The sequence below is a fragment of the Pecten maximus genome, chromosome 10 (assembly GCF_902652985.1).
Source record: "Pecten maximus chromosome 10, xPecMax1.1, whole genome shotgun sequence".
Lineage (NCBI taxonomy): Eukaryota > Metazoa > Mollusca > Bivalvia > Pectinida > Pectinidae > Pecten > Pecten maximus.
Window position 1 is genome coordinate 33,128,839 of NC_047024.1, and position 22,060 is coordinate 33,150,898.

Genomic DNA, 22,060 nt, shown 5'->3' on the forward strand with positions numbered 1-22,060 from the left:
CATCCCCGAATTATGTTAAATAATTGTGGATCCCTGCATGTGTACGAATATGAACTTGAGACACATCTTGTAATAAGTTCTCACCGTCAATTTGTATCTGTGAAGTTTTTGAATTATGTGTTCACTTTTGCATGATGCATTTGAAATTTCTGGTGTTTCATATATAAATGTATGTTTGACTAAGTTTCTTCTTTTGTATTTTCATGAATCTTGGGATTTGTGTTTTCACTGGTTATGGTTAATGTCATATTTAAAGTCCCTGTGATGTAGTTCATTTATTTCTCTGTGTAATTGAACTCTACTTTAAATATTGCTCTAAATTCTTAGAAACACCTTATCTGTTCTTTTTTAAGAAATAATTTCTGATTTCTTTCTCTATTTTAATAATGAATAATCTACTTTTTATGAATTGATAATTTTGTTTTGTAGGACTGAAGTTTAGCGTTTTAAAAGCAACTATTTTTGATTAGCGTAAATGTGTACAGTAAAACTGATTTCCTGCTGTATTTTGTTTACAGATGGTGCCCCACCACGCCCTCCTCTGCCTACGGACTCCACACCTCCCAGGCCCCCACCCCCAGACACAGACGATGAGGAAGATATGATCTTCCCCTCTGTACCTCAGGCCAACCAGCCTATCATGGTAAGAGAGTTTGACCTTTACTTTCATTTTGCTTTTTTCTCCTCTTTCCTCTTTTATATTGGAAAGTACAAATGTTTATTATGTATTATTATACTACCTAAATATGTCTATTATTATATATAAATTTATCTATTAGTTGAAATACAAAAACTTTTTAATTTGTTTCATAAAAAAGCGTTAAAAATATGATTCTCACTAATGATTGTTCTTTCAATTGTTACAGTAATTCAGTAATTACTACAGTAAAGTGGCTGACTTTTTGTTGTGGATTTTGTAGGTATTTGGTCATAGTGATAAGTGATCTTTGAGTGGCCATAATAGAGTGTTTTGTCTTTGATGGTGATTGAGTCTGACAATGAGTAAAATCTGTTTGGTCTTTGATGGTGATTGAGCCTGACAAGGAGTAAAATCTGTTTTGTCTTTGATGGTGATTGAGCCTGACAAGGAGTAAAATCTGTTTTGTCTTTGATAGTGGTGTTCCGATTAATCGAGTTCGTCGAGTATCACTTGTTTGAGACGTTTGATCAATTAATCGAGTAAGAAATCTGTAATCGAGTTTCGTCGGAAGTGCCCTACATCAGGTTTTATGAAAATATATTAGCCGGATTTCAGATTAACATGCGCAAATTCAGCTTGACAATGTCTACAACACAGTCACTTGCGGGAAATGGTTATGCTTGTATCATACAAAATCAAGCATCACATTAACTGGTACAGTGTAGTAATACTAGGGGGAATGCAAACGTACCGATGACTAAGATTTCGTTTGTGAGAACATAAGCGACTAGCTATGGAAGCAATGTTAACGTATACGATCTTTCTTCCCAGTAAACACACAGGGTCTGTTTTATGGAAACATTTTGGTTTTTAATGAAAACAAAAAGCAGAAGGTCCGTTAAGTACAGATACTTTAAATATGACAAAAACTATTTGTAAAATGTGCAGAAAGTCGTATTCCTTCAATGGTAAGTCACAGTTCTACTTTTGTTTTCAAAGTATATTAGACTTTCGATAACGGATGGATTAAAGCAATTTACAGCCCATGCAAAAAATTCCAATTAGCTAAATACTCCAATAAACAATCCTTTTTTTTTTTTTTTTTATGTGTATTAAAAAAAAAACAATTTTGGTTCATTTTTATCTGTGTAATAAACAAATAAACACACAGGAAGATAGTATACATGTAGGTATAACAGTTTATTAGTTACTGAAATTGTTGTTGAAAGCATTTCACAAAATATCGAGACATGAATACAAAAAATACATTTGGAAATTAATCGATTTTAATCGATCATCGATTGGTTACACACAAGTGATGATCGATCACAAAAATTAAACCGATTCCCAAAACTAGTCTTTGATGGTGATTGAGCCTGACAGTGAGTAAAATCTGTTTTGTCTTTGATGGTGATTGAGTCTGACAGTGAGTAAAATCTGTTTTGTCTTTGATGGTGATTGAGTCTGACAGTGAGTAAAATCTGTTTTGTCTTTGATGGTGATTGAGTCCGACAATGAGTAAAATCTGTTTTGTCTTTGATGGTGATTGAGTCTGACAGTGAGTAAAATCTGTTTTGTCTTTGATGTTGATTGAGTCTGACAATGAGTAAAATATGTTTTGTCTTTGATGGTGATTGAGTCTGACAATAAGTAAAATCTGATTTTAGATGGCTGCCCATGCCTTACACATGGAGACAAAGCAGTGGTCAAGTAAAGACAATGAGATCATTGGTGCAGCCAAGCGAATGGCTATCCTGATGGCTAAACTCAGCCAGCTAGTCAGGTATGTAAGCCAGAGTTTCAACTACAATGCTAAACTATTATAGGGTGATAGGATAGTGTCGTCAACAGATGTTAGTTCTAGGTAAGGAGTCTGTCAGACAAAATTAGCTATAGGCATAACCCCCATAGTCATGTTGGCAGTAAACCTGATATCAACTAAAATTCATACTAGTAATTTAATAAGTTCTCCGTATATATCTGAAGGAGACTCTTAATGTTTGCCTTAGATTTAGAAATAAATCAGCAAATCATTTTTACACATAACTTATCATAATTTGAAAAATGTAATTAATTAATTCTGAAAAAAAAGAGTAAGTTTAAACATATATGTATTTTAGGTTGAAAATATGAACATGTGCAAAGGATCATAGCAAATATGAAAAAGCATTTTTCTTTAGAGAATTTTTTTTTCCATTATGCATAAAAAGACAAGTAAGTCTTTCTCCTGAATTATAGTATAATTTCAATGATTGATCAGAGTGTAGTTACCTATAGGGATCACAGGGATCTATTACTGTATACTGTCACTATACATTTCAAATCTATTTGATTTCAACCCTACTACAGCATTACTGACAATTTGTTAGAGTAAAACTCACACAAAATGTACAAATACAAAGGAATGAACCTGATAGCTGATCACCAATTTCAGAAATGTTTGATGAAATACTGATATTCCTGTATTACCTGTTGATTTCAGAGGTGAGGGGGGAACCAAGAAGGACCTGATATCTACGGCCAAGAAAATTGCTGAGGCATCGGAGGATGTAACGAGACTCGCCAAGAAGTTGGCAGCAGAATGCACGGACAAAAAAATGAGAACAGTAAGGAAGATATTGTTATGTACTAGGAATAGCTTAATCTAATGAGATTGTAATGTACTAGGAATAGCTTAATCTGATATTGTAACTAAATTGGTTTGTCGAAGTGGTGACCAGAAGGGTTCCGAATGGTGACCAGAAGGGTTCCGAATGGTGACCAGAAGGGTTCCGAATGGTGACCAGAAGGGTTCCGAATGGTGACCAGAAGGGTTCCGAATGGTGACCAGAAGGGTTCCGAATGGTGACCAGAAGGGTTCCGAATGGTGACCAGAAGGGTTCCGAATGGTGACCAGAAGGGTTCCGAATGGTGACCAGAAGGGTTCCGAATGGTGACCAGAAGGGTTCTGAATGGTGGCTAGGTGGTAATGTGCACTCAGAAGATTTAGGATAGAATACTCTTTCTCCAGTTTCAGCTTTTATTTATGTCTTGAGTTCTTTATCTGCGAACAATCAATCTCTCCTTTAATTCTTACTCCGAAAAGCAGACAACCTTATCTTGATGGTGGACAAATTACAGAATTGAAATGGAGCGCCCTGACAGGGATAACTTGTAACTAAAGACTGCATTTTATTATTAATTCATTACTAAGAGCTCGATGCTTGAAAGTTTGACTAATTTCTTTTGTAGATTATAAACTAATTAATAATACATTTAAGAAAGATACTAATGGATATGTATTTCAGATTACAATAAAATTTGTACCTTTCTCGCTAATGTCTGTAATTTTCCAAAAATCTTATATATATATAGCAACGATAGAAATTGTCTTAACATACAAGTAGTGAAAGATCTATAGGGCAACAAGAGGCCACATATGACCTGTTTGACTTATACTCGCTGGCAACCCTAAAAACTCAACCATTAGATGTTTTCATAAATCCAGGACCAAAAAGAAGATGAACTGACATTGAATGGGTGCTTTATTGCAGTTTATACCCCCTCCCACAGGCACCTAAGAGTGAAACTGTTAGACAGGTGCTTCACTGGAACTTCTACATAAAAACAAGACCATAATTCTAATTCGAAATTGATAATACAAGGGCACAATATGCACAAAAATATATATTTGCATGTTGACCATTGAAAAAGTGCCAGGAGAATAGAACCAGGTGCTCCGTTAGGGTACATGTCATCGACGATTCCCACCATATAATCTACCCAGTAGTTGATCAATAGAATCTTCCCCAGCCTTGGGAGCGTCGCAAAGAAATCTCAACCTGAGGGGAAATACACATGGTCGGCGCATGAATATCCTCATTTGAGTACCCATCACAACTCCAAAAAATAAATCCCAATATCATTACACAAGAAAACATAGGTCTAAAATTGATTTACAATGTTTATTCAAAAAGACGCTGAAATAAGGTATCAGTGATACTATTCTGATGTTAACAAGTACAGTACTTCTTGTCATTTCATAAAACTCTTTGTCTCATATACATAACAGCCAGGAACTATTAGTGACGTCACTCAAAAAGTACTTCTGTAAATACTTCCAGTTCAGAAGGTTAGCGCGTGCAATCTGTCATACCCTAGAGGGTTGACAGAGAAATCTCTAACATGTCAAACTGGAGATAAACCGGTGAACTGTGGGAGAAATCGTGGTTAAAGTCACAATGTCAAAATGAGAAGAAAGGTGGTGACAATTGAAGTGTACCACTAGGCATATCAACATCAAACATGTCTGACTTCATATCGCATAAAGAAATATAACATTTCCAAATGAGAGGATCATGTCGACCATACAACTTTGTCATGGTCTTCATTAACATGCATCCCTTGAGTAAGAGGTTATTCGTTTGGTGTCATTTTGTGGTTTTGGAGGCTATCATATAGACTATTTTGTTCTTATGTCACGAAAACATTTCCTTTGTAATATTCTCTTTATGATGAAATAAAGAAAATCTAGGTATTATGTGGACTGTTACTGGTTTTAATGTATTGTAAATATTAATACCTTTACAGAATCTGTTACAAGTATGTGAACGTATCCCAACCATTGGCACACAGCTGAAGATCTTATCTACCGTCAAGGCAACCATGCTTGGAGCTCAAGGTCAGTTTGTAGAAACATGTTTATGCCATGATGTCATGTTCGGGATAAAACATCATGGTCTTTTTAGAGAGTGGGTTTTGTAAAAAAAACCACCAGGTTTACCATATTTCTGTATAACATTTATGCAGATAGTGAAAGTAGTCATGCTAATATATGGTTAAAGATTTTTTGATTTTGTAACAGTGTAAAATTATCGCAGTTGCATACGGATATATGTGTTTGTGATTTTGCGTTCATTTACTATAGTATTATATAAATGGTGAAAAGGCAATTATAAATTGATAATTGTTTTATATAATATCATTTTAAAATATCTTCTATGTTCCATCATCATCAGCTATAAATCTGTGAAAAAGGGCATTCACCATACAGAGACCAGATCTCCTGTGATAGCTGTGGAGATTATGTATTCAGTGTTCCAGCTAGGTCGGGTTAGCAGGGCGCGGCGCCCTGCCCCTAATTCAAAGTTAGAAATGCGCCCCGCCCCTTTTCATGTAGTACTGCCCTTTTTCTAAGTGTCATTGGTGCTCATTTTGCCTCGTACACTCTAGATCCGATTTGCTGAAGCCATGCAATATACAGTCAGTCAGTCAGTCACTAATTGGCCACCTGTAACACCAGTCCCCTTACCTGTAGATCTTTATCCACGGTACTGATGGACGCTGCCCGAGGCAGAGATCGGTCAGCTGGGGATTGAGCTGGTGTTTTATAGATTCATTTAACCGTGACGAGTCGATAGGATCGGTTGGTAATCCAATTAAATCATAATCACGAAGGCTTTTTGAAGATGGACAAAGTAATTATAATGGATGGAAATGTTGTTTTACTTATGTAAACAACTTTTGACAAGACCGAAAAGAGCCGCACATTTGTCGTAAAGTTATCCCATGAGCACGTGTGCAATTGGCGATCGATCTATATATCTTTGAAATTTTCTTCACATGACAACACGAAATCCTTCTGGTTTTAACCAAGCAACTTTTAAGTAAATGATCATGAGATCACTTTCCAGTGATTTTCCAGTGATCAAAATTAGCTTTCGGTTGATTTTATTTGATGAAGTTTGGCGGGACGCCGGAAATGGTTCGTTGTAAATGCAGATGTCGCAAATTCCTTGTTGGATTGACGGATTTCTATACAAAATGTTTATTTTTCATCAATAAATAAAGGACACATAAAAATATCTGCTCATGTGAATAATGGTTGCAAAAGTTTAGTTTATATTGTGTTACTTTCGTATCTGAAATGCCGACTCCGCATTAACTGCGGGTCATGTGATAGCCAAGTGATTACATTTCTACAACACGCGGGGACCGTTTGTTTACGAGAGCAACGGAACAAATGTTTGATCAGAAACTTGCGAATCATGATCGGCCCTAGTTCGTTTACCATTTCTTATAATTAATTCAAGAAAATGTTAACTTGCTATAATTTCCTGATTTTAGTTTACCGTTATTTCTAAAGAGTCTAAAGTGAAAGTAGAAATTTACCGCCGCTTACAAGATACATCGCAGTTATTTGGACGACGTTAATTCAGATATTAAATAATATAATTTCTTTTACTTAATCATTTTTTTCTCCTATATGCTTGATCACCTTTTCTCTTTTGCTCTATAATATCTTCACTTACAATTAGTCGTCTTACAATCACAACGGACAGACTAACTTCTGGTTGAAAATATCGCTCTGTTGACTATAATCTGATAGTAACTTTTTGATTGGACGTAATTATCGTATATGGATTCTCTCAATACACCCTTAAATTGAAATAATGCTAATATCATTTTATTTTTGAATTACTCTAGGTCATAACTTTTACCATCAACATTTAAAACAATATTTGAAGAATAAAGAGAAGAAAGAAGACATTTTTACACACAAACGAAATAATAAAAAAAAATCAACAGATTTCCATTTGTCTTTTATGAATCAGGTCATATGTAATGCATGGATGTACTTAAATTGTCCTGTAAAATAAGGTAGAAGATAGATAGGCCCGGAAAAAATGTCGCGCACAAAAATGCCCTTTTTTTAGGCAGCGCCCTGCCCTTTTCAAATCCTAGCTGGAACACTGGTATTGTCATGACTTGATCATTTCATTATTGTTTTATAGAGAAATGAAGATGTAAACATGTTGTCAGGGTCGATATTGCTATGTTCTGATAGCCTTTGATAGCAGTGATTTATGGTATTGTCACAGGGAAACAATAAATTATGGAATTTTAATAAATGTTGAAGGGAAAAAAGGAGGTTGTGACCTGTATGATAAATATGTAGACCAATTGAATATAGGAGTGAAATTTATTTGTGTAAAATGCATATTACATTTGGTTTAAAAAAAAAAATGTTTGGGAAAAAACATTTATATACATTTTAACATAAGGACCAGTTTTAATGCTACCTCATGAATTAGGTAGAATACCTTATCTCTAACTTGTCATAAGAGATCTGTATATTGAAGAAAAAGTACTTATTTATAAACATTTCAACATAGAACCCATACCAGCTCCCGATGGCAGTGAGATAGCCTGTGGTAAAAATCATTATCTTCAGCATGACCTCTCCACACCCTCCATGTCACGGAGGTCACTAACGAAACCACACATCAAACTCCCCCAGTAACCAAAACTGACCAACTAATGTGTGGTTTGTGTGCAGTGAATGAGTTTGTGATATCACATGATGGTTCTTGGTGAAATGAATTAGGGTATTAGGAGGTAAAGTTAGGTCAAAGAATGGGACTCAGAAAAACTGAAATCAAAACTTTCTGCTATAGAAATGTTGAGGTAAAATAATCTTAATACATTGTAGTTGAAAATCCTGTACATGTAGTTTAAAATTATCAGCATCCATTTAAGTCAAGTGTGTGGTGTATATTTTGATTGAAATGACACTATTTGAATTTAAAAAAGTAAAGTCACAAAGCAGAATGATCAAACCAAAATCCAAGATTTCCATCATTTGATATCATTGGATGATAATTTGAAGTCTGATTGTAATCCATGCATCAGTATTTCAGTTTGGCAGTGATCAGTGTTAGTTTTGATATTGAGAAGTCATGATTGGAATTAGAATATCTGTTGTTCTGATATCTTGGTGACCATAACCTGAGTTAGAATTTGATATTGTGATAGTTTGCAATGACCTGATTTGAGTTAGAATTTATAGTTGTGATATCTTGAAAACAAAACAAGATTTGAAATAGAAGTTGCTGTTGTAATAGTCATACTGTAATGCAGCAGATTTTTCATGTTTTGTATATAAAGATGTTCTTTATTTTTGCTGTTGTAAAATGATTATAATTCATTAATTTAATGCATCATGCTTGTTACAGAATTGTAGACTAGTGCATCATGCTCATGCTTTAATTTCATCCACTGTCTCATGACCGTGTGTCTGAATGATTAATGTATGTTTAAATGCATCCACTTCATATTCTTTCTTCTTTCATATATTCCCATCTCACTTTAAAAAGAAGGAAATAAGCCCTACCACAATTCATTCTAATATAACCTAATGTCATTGGATGATGTGTTATTTATAGGAATGTTCTATTAGCATCATTACTTGTACAATAAGGGGCAGCGGTGGCCGAGTGGTTAAGGTGTCCCGACACTTTATCACTAGCCCTCCACCTCTGGGTTGCGAGTTCGAAACCTACGTGAGGCAGTTACCAGGTACTGACTTTAGGCCGGTGGTTTTTCTCCGGGTACTCCGGCTTTCCTCCACCTCCAAAACCGGGCACGTCCTTAAATGACCCTGGCTGTTAATAGGACGTTTAACAAAAACAAACAAACCAATGTACAATAAATTGGTCACTATTTAGCCATTTTGGGGGTAACTTAACGTCATTTGGATTTCTTTCTTTAATGTTTTTAGAGTTAAATGTGTCATAAGATCATTCTTTGGTGACGTAGGTACAGATAGGTAATAACAGTGCTATGAAATGTAGGTCACTTTCTGTGTATGATGACCCACTGACCAGTGGTCATTTTCTGTACCAGACATATAATGAGTATCAAATTAATGGTGTTTTTGTCTGGTGAGTATCTGTTATTGTCAGATCAATTATGGCCAGTTTCTTCAATGGACTGCTCAGTGGTCAATTTGTTATACAATTGTCATGACTATCAGACCACTGGTCAGTTTAAATCTGCAGACTTTCAGTGGTCAGTTACGCGGTCAGTTTCTTTATAATTGTATGTATTTTGTCTGCCTTAACGCATTAAGACTTGTGTAATCGTGTGCGCTTTACTAATGAGTGCTAAATAACAATGTCTTACAATATACCATTACATGTCCAATAAAACTCCTCAAATAAATAAAAGTATGAGGAAGTTCTAAGAATTCTATTGAAGCAAATTTTGTATGAGATCAGAGATCATTTAGTTCAGATAACTTTGCAAAATAGCAAATCAAAATATCAATAAGTTTCATTCCAACATCAGAACTTTATGCCAAAAATCTGTACTAAATTTAGAACAGTGTTTAAGATGAAAATTGACAGATTTTGAAAATTCTTTAATTATTAAAATTCAAATTTCTAAGTCAGGAAATCTTTGAAGATTCTTTTTGTGAAATAATATCACAAAATATTACTATGTATGAAAGGTATAGTTAATATTTCAGTGTGTCAAACTTTGGTGATATGAAATAAACCAATTTTAAGATGCACCAGCAGTAATGGTACATTAGAAGCATGTATCTCAGTCTGTACATCAATACAGCTTACTTCTAGATGTTTTACTGTTACTCATGTCATCTCCTTAAAAATATCTTACTTCTTTTATATCAGAACATCCACTATATGCACAAATAAAACAAAATGGTGATTGAATATCAGACAAAAGTAGTATATACTGTACTAACTATCGTATATACATGTATATATATATATATATACAATCATGTATTGGCTTTGGAATATGGGAAAGCATATTATTTGGTAGGTATACCTTAAGATATTACACTTACCCGGCGGTATTTATTTTGTTATACCTTTCAAAAATGAAAAAAAAATGAAAATTTAATTCTGAAAATTTGTGAACAAGATATGATTTCTATTTAAGGATTTATTTAAGAATGGCTGCAAACAGTGTTTTCATTTATATTGTTAAAAAAAAAGCAATGGATCCGCAGTCCCCTTGAAGTTATGAATCATAGAATGGCTGTCATTTATTTCTTGAATTCAGGTCCTCATAAATCCTGTTCTAATCTACTATCCAAATAATTACTGTATCAAGAAATACTTCCTTTGCATTTGCTGTAATCTCATTTTCACACTGAAAACATTGTGCTAAATCAAACTTGTGTCTACACAAGTTCAAGCTCCATTTTACTGTTTTCAATTCTGCAGCAATTGTATATACTTGGTGGGTGCTTGATATTTTACCTCAATTCTTTTCACTCATTTTTTTATTTTATTTTTTCTATTTAGAATTTATATATACGGTATAAATATGTATTTTGTTAAAATTATAAGAAGAGATCAGTAAATCACTGAAGATCTGTTGTGCTTGTAGACTGTAGAACAATGTATCGTTGTCAATGTGTGTTATATTTGTGCTATAACCTTTCATGATCATCTCTAACACACCTGCATCTTGGTTTTTTTTCCTGCTTTTTCTGCGTGCCTGTTGCCATGGAACAGAATCTAGTAAGTGCCTTAATGCTTTCTGAAGCAGCATACTGTACTGCAAAATGACATACTTTATATGATTGACAGTTTTCGGAAAACTTGCACTGCTCATTCTGAATACCAAGGTAGATTATTTAACTTGTCTAATTTCACTTTCCAGTATTTGAGAGTGCATATGAAATATCCAACACACTTGCCAAACATTTTGCTTGATTTTATTCATCTCAAAAAAATTAACAAATAATCTATAAAATATTTGAAAATTGTATATTTAGCCATCAGAAACTGAAAAAAAAAAAATCCTTTGAAGAAACTTTTCCTATAGTTAAAGTTACAGAATCTCGACTTGTCGAAAATATGTTCAAAAGAATATATGAGGGTTTTTATGACATTTACATAGGATATTTAGGCAGAAATGGCCTGACAAACTAGCCTTATTTTATAGAAAATGCTCAATATCAAGCAAATTTGTTGTGCTGATTTTGGTAGAAAAACAACAAAGAATACCAAAAAGGAAATCATAATTCAAATCAGCATCGATTAAACAAAGGCAAACTATCAACAAAACTATAGATTTGTATAGAGACTCCTGAAAAGGTACAAGGATAAAAAGACCAGTTGCTCAAAATTCAAATTTAAATCTTGTATTCGGGTCTTTATAACAGTACAACTGATATTCAAATCTAATCCTCAGGGTAATTAACAAAACTTATGATGATATATAATATAAAGGGATGAACCCAAAACAGTGGTTCTTCCTTAGATCTATATGACGAGAGCTGTTGACATGTGTTGACTGAGGGAGCTGTCATAAGGCCATGCACATCTACTACAGTTACAAGTAGTCTAAAGATGTCTCGTTCTGACTGATCATAAACGGCGTGGTCTCAGTGGTGTTAGGTATACTGTACATGTATGTGTTGTAATTTTACTATGAAATGAAGACAGAGAGGTACAGAAATAATAAAAGAACCATTTTAGTAAAATTAGGCAAGTGTGGTAAGAGTCAGTTGGATCTTTCATAATCTTGAAAACTTTGATTACCAATCTCAGCTGTGATGTGTGTACCATTAATAGCTTGACTAACATAACATTATAACATATTCTCTCGTCTATTATTAGCATTGGTATTCCTTACATTACTGTTTACAGAAAACACAAACAGGAAGTTTATCTCCTATGATAATCTTGTACATTATTCCCATATATTTTTAGCCCACCATCATCAGATGGTGGGCTATTCAAATCGCCCTGCGTCCGTGGTCCGTCGTCCGTCCCTCCGTCCGTCCGTCCGTCCGTAAACAATTCTTGTTATCGCTATTTCTCAGAAAGTACTGAAGGGATCTTTCTCAAATTTCATATGTTGGTTCCCCTTGGTGCCTAGTTATGCATATCGCATTTTGAGACCAATCACAAAACAACATGGCCGACAGGCAGCCATCTTGGATTTTGACAATTGAAGTTTGTTATCGCTATTTCTCAGAAAGTACTGTAGGTATCTTTCTCAAATTTCATATGTAGGTTCCCCTTGGTGCCTAGTTATGCATATTGCTTTTTGAGACCAATCGCAAAACAACATGGCCGACAGGCAGCCATCTTGGATTTTGACAATTGAAGTTTGTTATCGCTATTTCTCAGAAAGTACTGAAGGGATCTTTCTCAAATTTCATATGTAGGTTTCCCTTGTTGCCTAGTTATGCATATTGCGTTTTGAGACCAATCGCAAAACAACATGGCCGACAGGCAGCCATCTTGGATTTTGACAATTGAAGTTTGTTATCGCTATTTCTCAGAAAGTACTGAAGGGATCTTTCTCAAATTTCATAGTTAGGTTCCCCTTGCTGCCTAATTATGCATATCACATTTTGAGACCAATCGCAAAACAACATGGCCGACAGGCAGCCATCTTGGATTTTGACAATTGAAGTTTGTTATCGCTATTTCTCAGAAAGTACTGAAGGGATCTTTCTGAAATTTCATATGTAGGTTCCCCTTGGTACCTAGTTATGCATATTGCGTTTTGAGACCGATCGGAAAACAACATGGCCGACAGGCAGCCATCTTGGATTTTGACAATTGAAGTTTGTTATCGCTATTTCTGAGAATGTACTGAAGAGATCTTTCTCAAATTTCATATGTAGGTTCCCCTTGGTGCCTAGTTATGCATAAAGCATTTTGAGACCTATCGGAAAACAACATGGCCGACAGGCAGCCATCTTGGATTTTGACAATTGATTGTTATCGCTATTTCTCAGAAAGTACAGAAGGGATCTTTCTCAAATTTCATATATATGTTCCCCTTGGTGCCTAGTTATGCATATTGCATTTTGAGACCAATCGGAAAACAACATGGCCGACAGGCAGCCATCTTGGATTTTGACAATTGAAGTTTGTTATCGCTATTTCTCAGAAAGTAATGAAGTGATCTTTCTCAAATTTCATATGTAGGTTCCCCTCGGTGCCTAGTTATGCATATTGCATTTTGAGACCTATTGGAAAACAACATGGCCGACAGGCAGCCATCTTTGATTTTGACAATTGAAGTTTGTTATCGCTATTTCTCAGAAAGTATTGAAGGGATCTTTCTCAAATTTCATATGTAGATCCCCTCGGTGCCTTGTTATGCATATTGCATTTTGAGACCAATAGGAAAACAACATGGCCGACAGCCAGCAATCTTGGATTTTGACAATTGAATTTTGTTATCGCTATTTATCAGAAATGGCTGAAGGGATCTTTCTGAAATTTCATTTGTAGGTTGCCCTCTGTGCCTAGTTATGCATATTGGATTTTGAGACCAGTCAGAAAACAACCTGGCCGACAGGCAGCCATCTTGTATTTTGACAATTGAAGTTTGTTATCGCTATTTTACAGAAGGTACTGAAGGGATCTTTCTCAAATTTCATATTTAGGTTCCCCTTTGTTCTGTCGTATTGCATTTTGGGACCAATCCGAAAGCAACATGGCCGACAGACAGCCATTATCGCTAAATCTTAAATTTTATATATAGGTTCCCCTTGTTTGAAAAGTACTAGAGGGCTGTTTCTGAATTTACACAGATTAGTAAGACTTAGAGGAAGGGAAAAGTAGAGAAAAGATCAATCTGACATGGAACCTATAAAGATCATTCAATGGTGGGCGCCAAGATCCCTCTGGGATCTCTTGTCATTATTAACAGCTATTCATATCAAGCTTATAATTAGTCATTTATCAACATGTTGATGGTATTAGTTCAGATTTAGATTTACTGGAGGATACTTTTATTTCCACACAAATGGTCAAGCCCTTACATAAGTTTCTGACATATCACAGGTTCCGAGGAAGACCAGGAAGCTACAGAGATGTTAGTTGGTAATGCCCAGAATCTCATGCAGGCTGTCAAGGAAACCGTCAGGGCTGCTGAGGCTGCTTCCATTAAAATCAGGGTAGATTCTGGGTAAGTGTCTTACACAAAATCAGGGAAGATTCTTGGTAAGTGTCTCGCACAAAATCAGGGTAGATTCTGGGTAAGTGTCTCGCACAAAATCAGGGAAGATTCTTGGTAAGTGTCTCGCACAAAATCAGGGTAGATTCTGGGTAAGTGTCTCGCACAAAATCAGGGTAGACTCTTGGTAAGTGTCTTACACAAAATCAAGGTAGACTCTTGGTAAGTGTCTTACACAAAATCAGGGTAGACTCTTGGTAAGTGTCTTACACAAAATCAAGGTAGACTCTTGGTAAGTGTCTTACACAAAATCAGGGTAGATTCTGGGTAAGTGTCTTACACAAAAGCAGGGTAGATTCTGGGTAAGTGTCTCGCACAAAATCAGGGTAGATTCTGGGTAAGTGTCTTACACAAAATCAGGGTAGACTCTGGGTAAGTGTCTCGCACAAAATCAGGGTAGATTCTGGGTAAGTGTCTTACACAAAATCAGGGTAGATTCTGAGTAAGTGTCTCGCACAAAATCAGGGTAGATTCTGGGTAAGTGTCTCGCACAAAATCAGGGTAGATTCTGGGTAAGTGTCTCGCACAAAATCAGGGTAGATTCTGGGTAAGTGTCTCGCACAAAATCAGGGAAGATTCTTGGTAAGTGTCTCGCACAAAATCAGGGTAGATTCTGGGTAAGTGTCTCGCACAAAATCAGAGTAGACTCTTGGTAAGTGTCTCGCACAAAATCAGGGTAGATTCTGGGTAAGTGTCTCGCACAAAATCAGGGTAGATTCTGGGTAAGTGTCTCGCACAAAATCAGGGTAGACTCTTGGTAAGTGTCTTACACAAAATCAAGGTAGACTCTTGGTAAGTGTCTTACACAAAATCAAGGTAGACTCTTGGTAAGTGTCTTACACAAAATCAGGGTAGACTCTTGGTAAGTGTCTTACACAAAATCAAGGTAGACTCTTGGTAAGTGTCTTACACAAAATCAAGGTAGACTCTCGGTAAGTGTCTTACACAAAATCAAGGTAGACTCTCGGTAAGTGTCTTACACAAAATCAGGGTAGACTCTTGGTAAGTGTCTTACACAAAATCAAGGTAGACTCTTGGTAAGTGTCTTACACAAAATCAGGGTAGACTCTTGGTAAGTGTCTTACACAAAATCAAGGTAGACTCTTGGTAAGTGTCTTACACAAAATCAGGGTAGATTCTGGGTAAGTGTCTCGCACAAAATCAGGGTAGATTCTGGGTAAGTGTCTTACACAAAATCAGGGTAGATTCTGGGTAAGTGTCTCGCACAAAATCAGGGTAGATTCTGGGTAAGTGTCTTACACAAAATCAGGGTAGATTCTGGGTAAGTGTCTCGCACAAAATCAGGGTAGACTCTTGGTAAGTGTCTTACACAAAATCAAGGTAGACTCTTGGTAAGTGTCTTACACAAAATCAGGGTAGACTCTTGGTAAGTGTCTTACACAAAATCAAGGTAGACTCTTGGTAAGTGTCTTACACAAAATCAGGGTAGACTCTTGGTAAGTGTCTTACACAAAATCAAGGTAGACTCTTGGTAAGTGTCTTACACAAAATCAGGGTAGATTCTGGGTAAGTGTCTCGCACAAAATCAGGGTAGATTCTGGGTAAGTGTCTTACACAAAATCAGGGTAGATTCTGGGTAAGTGTCTCGCACAAAATCAGGGTAGATTCTGGGTAAGTGTCTTACACAAAATCAGGGTAGATTCTGGGTAAGTGTCTCGCACAAAATCGGGGTAGATTCTGGGTAAGTGTCTCGCACAAAATCAGGGAAGATTCTTGGTAAGTGTCTCGCTCAAAATCAGGGTAGATTCTGGGTAAGTGTCTCGCACAAAATCAGGGTAGACTCTTGGTAAGTGTCTTACACAAAATCAAGGTAGACTCTTGGTAAGTGTCTTACACAAAATCAGGGTAGACTCTTGGTAAGTGTCTTACACAAAATCAAGGTAGACTCTTGGTAAGTGTCTTACACGAAATCAAGGTAGACTCTCGGTAAGTGTCTTACACGAAATCAAGGTAGACTCTCGGTAAGTGTCTTACACAAAATCAAGGTAGAGTCTGGGTAAGTGTCTTACACAAAATCGAGGTAGACTCTGGGTAAGTGTCTTACACAAAATCGAGGTAGACTCTTGGTAAGTACTCTTCACAAATCAAAGGTGGACACACACCTGAAGGTAAAATTTGGAATGACTTGCAGGAATACCTATCAAAAAGGGGGCTATAAACACAGTCAGGGTAAGTTTGGAGTGTCTGAAAAAAACATGAGTTGACTCCCCTCATAAAATCAGGGTTGACTTGTGTAAGACTGCCAATCTCAAAAAAGATTCTTGTATCAGGATATATCTGAGAAATGTCAATCATATATCTATATTGTTCTGCCTATAATGTGTCTTCTGTAAATATGAAAGTTTAAGTGATTTTGGCAGCCATAAATGCAGTCTATCTCAAAATAATAACTCAAAATAATAACAAATATCTTGATCAGTCCACAACCAGTACCATCTGAGGGGACGAAGCTTTACAGTTTATCTTGTGTATCACCTTGACAGGGCCAGATCTTGTATACTCTTTACTACGATTGCTAAGATGATGATGATGATGATGATGATGTTTTCAGATATACAATCCGCTGGTTGAGGAAGAGGCCATGGTATACATCATGAGTGTGTAACAGCCACTGGGAAGGGGACAAAAACTATTGTAGAGGGGCAACGGAGGAACAGACGGGATATTCCATGGAATGAAGTTGAGAGGTTACAAATGCCCTGACAAGTGATTGGACAGAAGAAACCATGTGATGAAGTTGGGGGTGGGATAGTGTGTCTGTACAGACTGTTGTCAGTGATTGTATACATGTGGGTTACTTTAGCTTTTCATATGAATGTTTGTGTGTATTGAAGAAAATCTTACAAAAAAAAAATGTGAATGTAATGGTTCATTATACATGTTAACTTTGCAGTTCTTTGGAATTGCTTGAATCAGAGAGAACATATTTGTTTCTAAATTCCAAGAAATATTATTGTGTTCTCAAACCTAATTCTTTCAAAGCAAAAGAAATTTGAAAAGAAATAAACAAAGTATTAATAACTTTGTAATTAGAATATTGACAAATAACAATACTGTTTTACATTGCCACGTTGTGAAGTGAATGTTCCGTAGAACTACAAATTGATATGGTCAGGCCAAGATATTATAGCTAAGTATGTGTGATTTTCAATGTACAGGAAAGCGTTGGGGATATAAATTGTTTGCATACTTAACCTGCTTGAATACTACGGTATTATAATGTTAAAGGATTGGAATGGATTGGATGAGTTTTTATTGAGTAAAACTTTTAACTTAGACTTTTGGCATCAAAATTGTATGACGCCTGCTATTGTAAATTTTATATCAGCTGCGCGAACTGCAGGGATGCACATCTTATTTCAAAAATTCTCTTAATTGAAATAATCAATAATAACATAATTTACCTCATCAGCATTTTGTAAGATGGGAATCTCAGATAGAGGGCTAAACTGTTCAACTCATTTTTTGTTTCACATATAAAATATCCTCATTTATATCTTCGTTACTTCTCAAACACAAATTACCGATAGCTACTCTTACATCATGACCCTTTTTACGATCAAATTAAAAGATAAAAGCAGACATTCTTTATACTCCCCAGAATAACAGCTTTGAATGTTTTTTTATGAACCTGCAAAAGCTGTACAAAGTCTAGCTTCTCATTGAAATATTCTACATGTTTTTGTCTCCATAATTTAAATATAAGTTCCTTTTCAGACATTTTTTTCTAGTAATCTCAAATTAGAAAGAACAAATATCAGTGTTGAAATAATTTGTCCCCTTCATGTTTTCCTAGGTCTTTGTTTTACGTATCTTGAGTAGAGCTAATGTAACTGTACAGCTCTGTGTTAATGTTTTTCTTTGTTTGCTGTGTGCCGTTGTATATAAAAGGATGTATAGATAATTGTCCCTGGGACTCCCTATTTATGACGTCATGGTGCTATATGATTAGGATATACAGTATATACGAGTACCTTCTGTAGTGATCCAGGTAGGTGTCTGTGTACTACCAGGATTTTAAGGTCATACTCACAGAGACTTGTAGCAAAGTGGCGACATTATGATATCCGCTACTGGTCCCTGTGGTCATGCATTCTGTGTAAAACCATGATCTGGTAAAAATGTATCATTGTTATTGATTATATTTACAATACACATAACATCTTTTAATATTATTGTACGATTATCATTTGTTTGGCGAGATATTAATTATTTTACACCTATTACCAAAGAATACCTCTTCACCAACAGTAATCACTGTTTACCTTTCTACCAGTAGAAATCAAGCAGGTGTGGTGATGAGTATATGTTTATAACAGATCAATACATAACTGGTCACAATCGGTAGTTCTACGCGATAGTTCAACACCATAGTTCCACACTGTACGACCTTGTACCTAGTGTCAAACGGCAGATGCAATGCCTTGTTTGTTACGAGTTAAAATTTATCGATTTTCATTGTCGATTTACTTCATATTGATGAAATATCAAAATTAGTAAAAACTTACTACAATTATTCTGTCAAAACTTGTTATACATGTACCCAAAACTGTAAAAACAAATGCCAATTGCTACAGACATGTTTAGGAAGTCTGTTTTAGAGGGAGAACTACAGGTGTTTTATTGTCATAACAATGATAGAATAAAGTTCTATTGTACTACAAGTAAAGAGATGGAAACATGTCCTAACATTGTACTGCATAATACAAAACACTGTATAAATCAGACTCATCAAGTTCATTGTGTATTGCTGTGTACTTTGAACCTTTGTATGCCAAAAATGTGTCAAGTGCTATAGCAAATATTTGTCCTAGATTTTTTTTTTAGTTTAGACAGGTTTTACTGTATTTTAAGACACAGCAGCTTAGGCGTCTTCAGGACACTCGATTTAGACAGGTTTTGCTGTACTATAAGACACAGCAGTTTAGGTGTCTTTAGGACACTTGATTTAGACAGGTTTTGCTGTACTATAAGACACAGCAGTTTAGGCGTCTTCAGGACACTCGATTTTAACAGGTTTTGCTGTACTATAAGACACGTACAGCAGGTTAGGCGTCTTCAGGACACTTGATTTAGACAGGTTTTGCTGTACTATAAGACACAGCAGTTTAGGCGTCTTCAGGACACTCGATTTAGACAGGTTTTGCTGTACTATAAGACACAGCAGTTTAGGTGTCTTCAGGACACTTGATTTAGACAGGTTTTGCTGTACTATAAGACACAGCAGGTTAGGCGTCTTCAGGACACTTGATTTAGACAGGTTTTGCTGTACTATAAGACACAGCAGTTTAGGCGTCTTCAGGACACTTGATTTAGACAGGTTTTGCTGTACTATAAGACACGTACAGCAGGTTAGGCGTCTTCAGGACACTCGATTTAGACAGGTTTTGCTGTACTATAAGACACGTACAGCAGGTTAGGCGTCTTCAGGACATTGTATTGCTTGTGCCATAGCTAGTCATGTTGTAGTCAATGTTTACTCCACTACTCTACATAATTGTATTCTCTGCTGTATATATGAAAAATGTCATCTATCTTACTCTGTGCTATATGCACCTCCTTTCTAGAAGAGTTCAGAATAGTTACAGAATAGGTTTCATTTGAAGAAATTGTTTTTAAAGGGAGATATAACTTTCCATACATGTTACATTAAGACAGTGATCTTAAGTTTTGGGTTCTAAGTCTTTGGTAGAGGTGTTTTTTATCCAACTTATTGCTGTCAAATAACTATTTTTGAGTTCCAAATTACTTTCGCTGGAAATATGTGTGGTAAAAAAGAAATTAATTTTATATTATGTGTATTGTTGCATTATATATTTAGAAAACAAACTTGAATTATTCACAGCAAACACAATAAATATACAAGGCATTATTTGATATAATTTGAATATGGAACAACTATCTTGTATATGATTCCCTATGATCTTCTTTTTGATCATTTATAAATTATCTATGTTTCGCAACAAAAAGTACCAGTATAGGATTTTGTAGCTTTTCTCATACTCAGTAGGGACTCTGTGTTGACATTATTACCACAGAGTTGAGGACTGTGAAACAATATTTTACATAAGTCTGTTGCATTGACTGTATTAAATTAAACAACCAATCATGTTGCTTGTATAATTTTTGTTTCTCTCATTATTGTAGATTTTCCATTAGTCATTGAAAGTTTGGATTTTTACATTTTTCTTTTAAACACAATTAACATTATTGGAAGTTTGGTTCTTTTAAGACACTTGTAAACTGACTGTGGAAAATTAATTACCGGTAACTCTTCAGAATATTTTCTAATATTAATGTTTCCACAACAACTCAGGTAACACTTGCCAAATTTCATGTTTTTAATTCGGAATAGTTTCATTATATCGTTACCTTGCCAAATTTCATGTTTTTAATTCGGAATAGTTTCATTATATCTTTGCAATACTCATCAGAGATGGAATTAAATATTCACCAGGTATCATTCGATACCAATTCCATACACAGGATTTAAGATTTTGAGACACGATCATCTCTCCACACTGTACACGACAGTGATAGGGGGCAAAAAAGGTGTTTAATTCTGATTGGAAAATGTCTACCTTACTGGTATTATGGAAATTAATAACCCAGTCATATTTGTTCTCGTATATTAGGTTTTATGTTAAATAACTGAAATACCAACAATTTCCTTTAAAGGAAAACAGAAATATGTCCTATAAAATCTGGAATACTGTAGAATAACCTATATATGGTCTGTAAAAAGAAATGGCCTGTTTATAAAGCATGAAGTTGTGTGCATCAATTATTAGCCTGTTAATGTCATAATTGTACATGTGTATCTGAAGTATCACGGAGAGATTACTTTACAGTAATTAATTATTACCTCTCACCCATCCTGTCAAAAGTAGATTGTCCTATTCCATTGATACGGTCAAGCTTACTTGTGACATATAGGGATGAAAGGAGTCATATATTTATAATATTTTGTTAGATATCTATCACTTTTGTTGTATGAAATATGTTTTTTTCCACTATAACTTACAATGCTAATTTTTATCTACCCTGAGTATTTTATATTTTGCTATATTAAAGTGCAATTAGCTGCCTGTGTAAAATGTTGATTTTTAAGGGCACAGAAGTATAAAATGTGTTTGGTAAAACCCCAACCCACTTTGTTTACACTCTGTACTGTTTAGTGCCTTTAGCAAATTTATGATATATTTGTATAAGATTACAATAAATCTCACACTTAATAAACACAAGATTGAGTCAACGTTGTTATTGATCCTAGCTGTAGACATTGAATGTTTTACAGTTAACAAGAGGGATCCATAAATTCGAAGCAATTCATACAGTTTTAGTCCGAGATGAGATCTCTGAACTCAAGTTTGTCTGCATAGGTTCTTGATTGAGGTTAGGAGAGGAGAAACACCATGGCCCTGAATTTGGATTGATTTGAAATCTGAGAAGTCCACCATATAGCTTGTTAATAAGAGAGATACAAGTGTACCATGTTTAACTATGTATTAGTCCATATAGAAATATGTGTAGATTTTCACTACACTTAGTTGAAACACAGGCACATATTATGGTGTTTATGGAAGGATCTTGTTGAGTAGATAGGACAGGATTAAA

The 22,060-nt window shown here is 35.3% G+C and overlaps 1 protein-coding gene and 2 long non-coding RNA genes across 15 annotated transcripts in view; 2 read left to right on the forward strand and 1 right to left on the reverse strand.

Annotated features, from left to right (window-relative positions):
- Positions 1 to 17,628, forward strand: part of LOC117335488 (vinculin-like) — a 77,117-nt gene extending 59,489 nt beyond the window's left edge. For 9 of the 13 annotated variants that reach the window (XM_033895520.1, XM_033895522.1, XM_033895525.1 and 6 more), the window contains 8 exons: positions 519 to 643; positions 2,308 to 2,423; positions 3,123 to 3,246; positions 5,210 to 5,300; positions 7,795 to 7,833; positions 10,951 to 10,956; positions 14,251 to 14,374; positions 16,995 to 17,628. In XM_033895520.1, coding sequence (XP_033751411.1) covers positions 519 to 643; positions 2,308 to 2,423; positions 3,123 to 3,246; positions 5,210 to 5,300; positions 7,795 to 7,833; positions 10,951 to 10,956; positions 14,251 to 14,374; positions 16,995 to 17,040 — 671 coding nt within the window. In that variant the 3' untranslated portion in view covers positions 17,041 to 17,628. The remainder of the gene's footprint in view (positions 1 to 518; positions 644 to 2,307; positions 2,424 to 3,122; positions 3,247 to 5,209; positions 5,301 to 7,794; positions 7,834 to 10,950; positions 10,957 to 14,250; positions 14,375 to 16,994) is intronic. The other 4 variants (XM_033895533.1, XM_033895521.1, XM_033895523.1 and 1 more) reach the window with 3 other exon arrangements.
- Positions 17,629 to 17,641: 13 nt separating this feature from the next.
- LOC117335491 lies at positions 17,642 to 21,687 on the forward strand. Its single transcript, XR_004534415.1, has 2 exons — positions 17,642 to 19,794; positions 19,859 to 21,687. It is a non-coding gene; the product is annotated as an uncharacterized LOC117335491 (long non-coding RNA).
- On the reverse strand, positions 19,391 to 21,701 carry LOC117335492. Its single transcript, XR_004534416.1, has 2 exons — positions 20,816 to 21,701; positions 19,391 to 20,765 (listed from the first exon to the last, which is right to left on the reverse strand). It is a non-coding gene; the product is annotated as an uncharacterized LOC117335492 (long non-coding RNA).
- Positions 21,702 to 22,060: the final 359 nt, after the last annotated feature.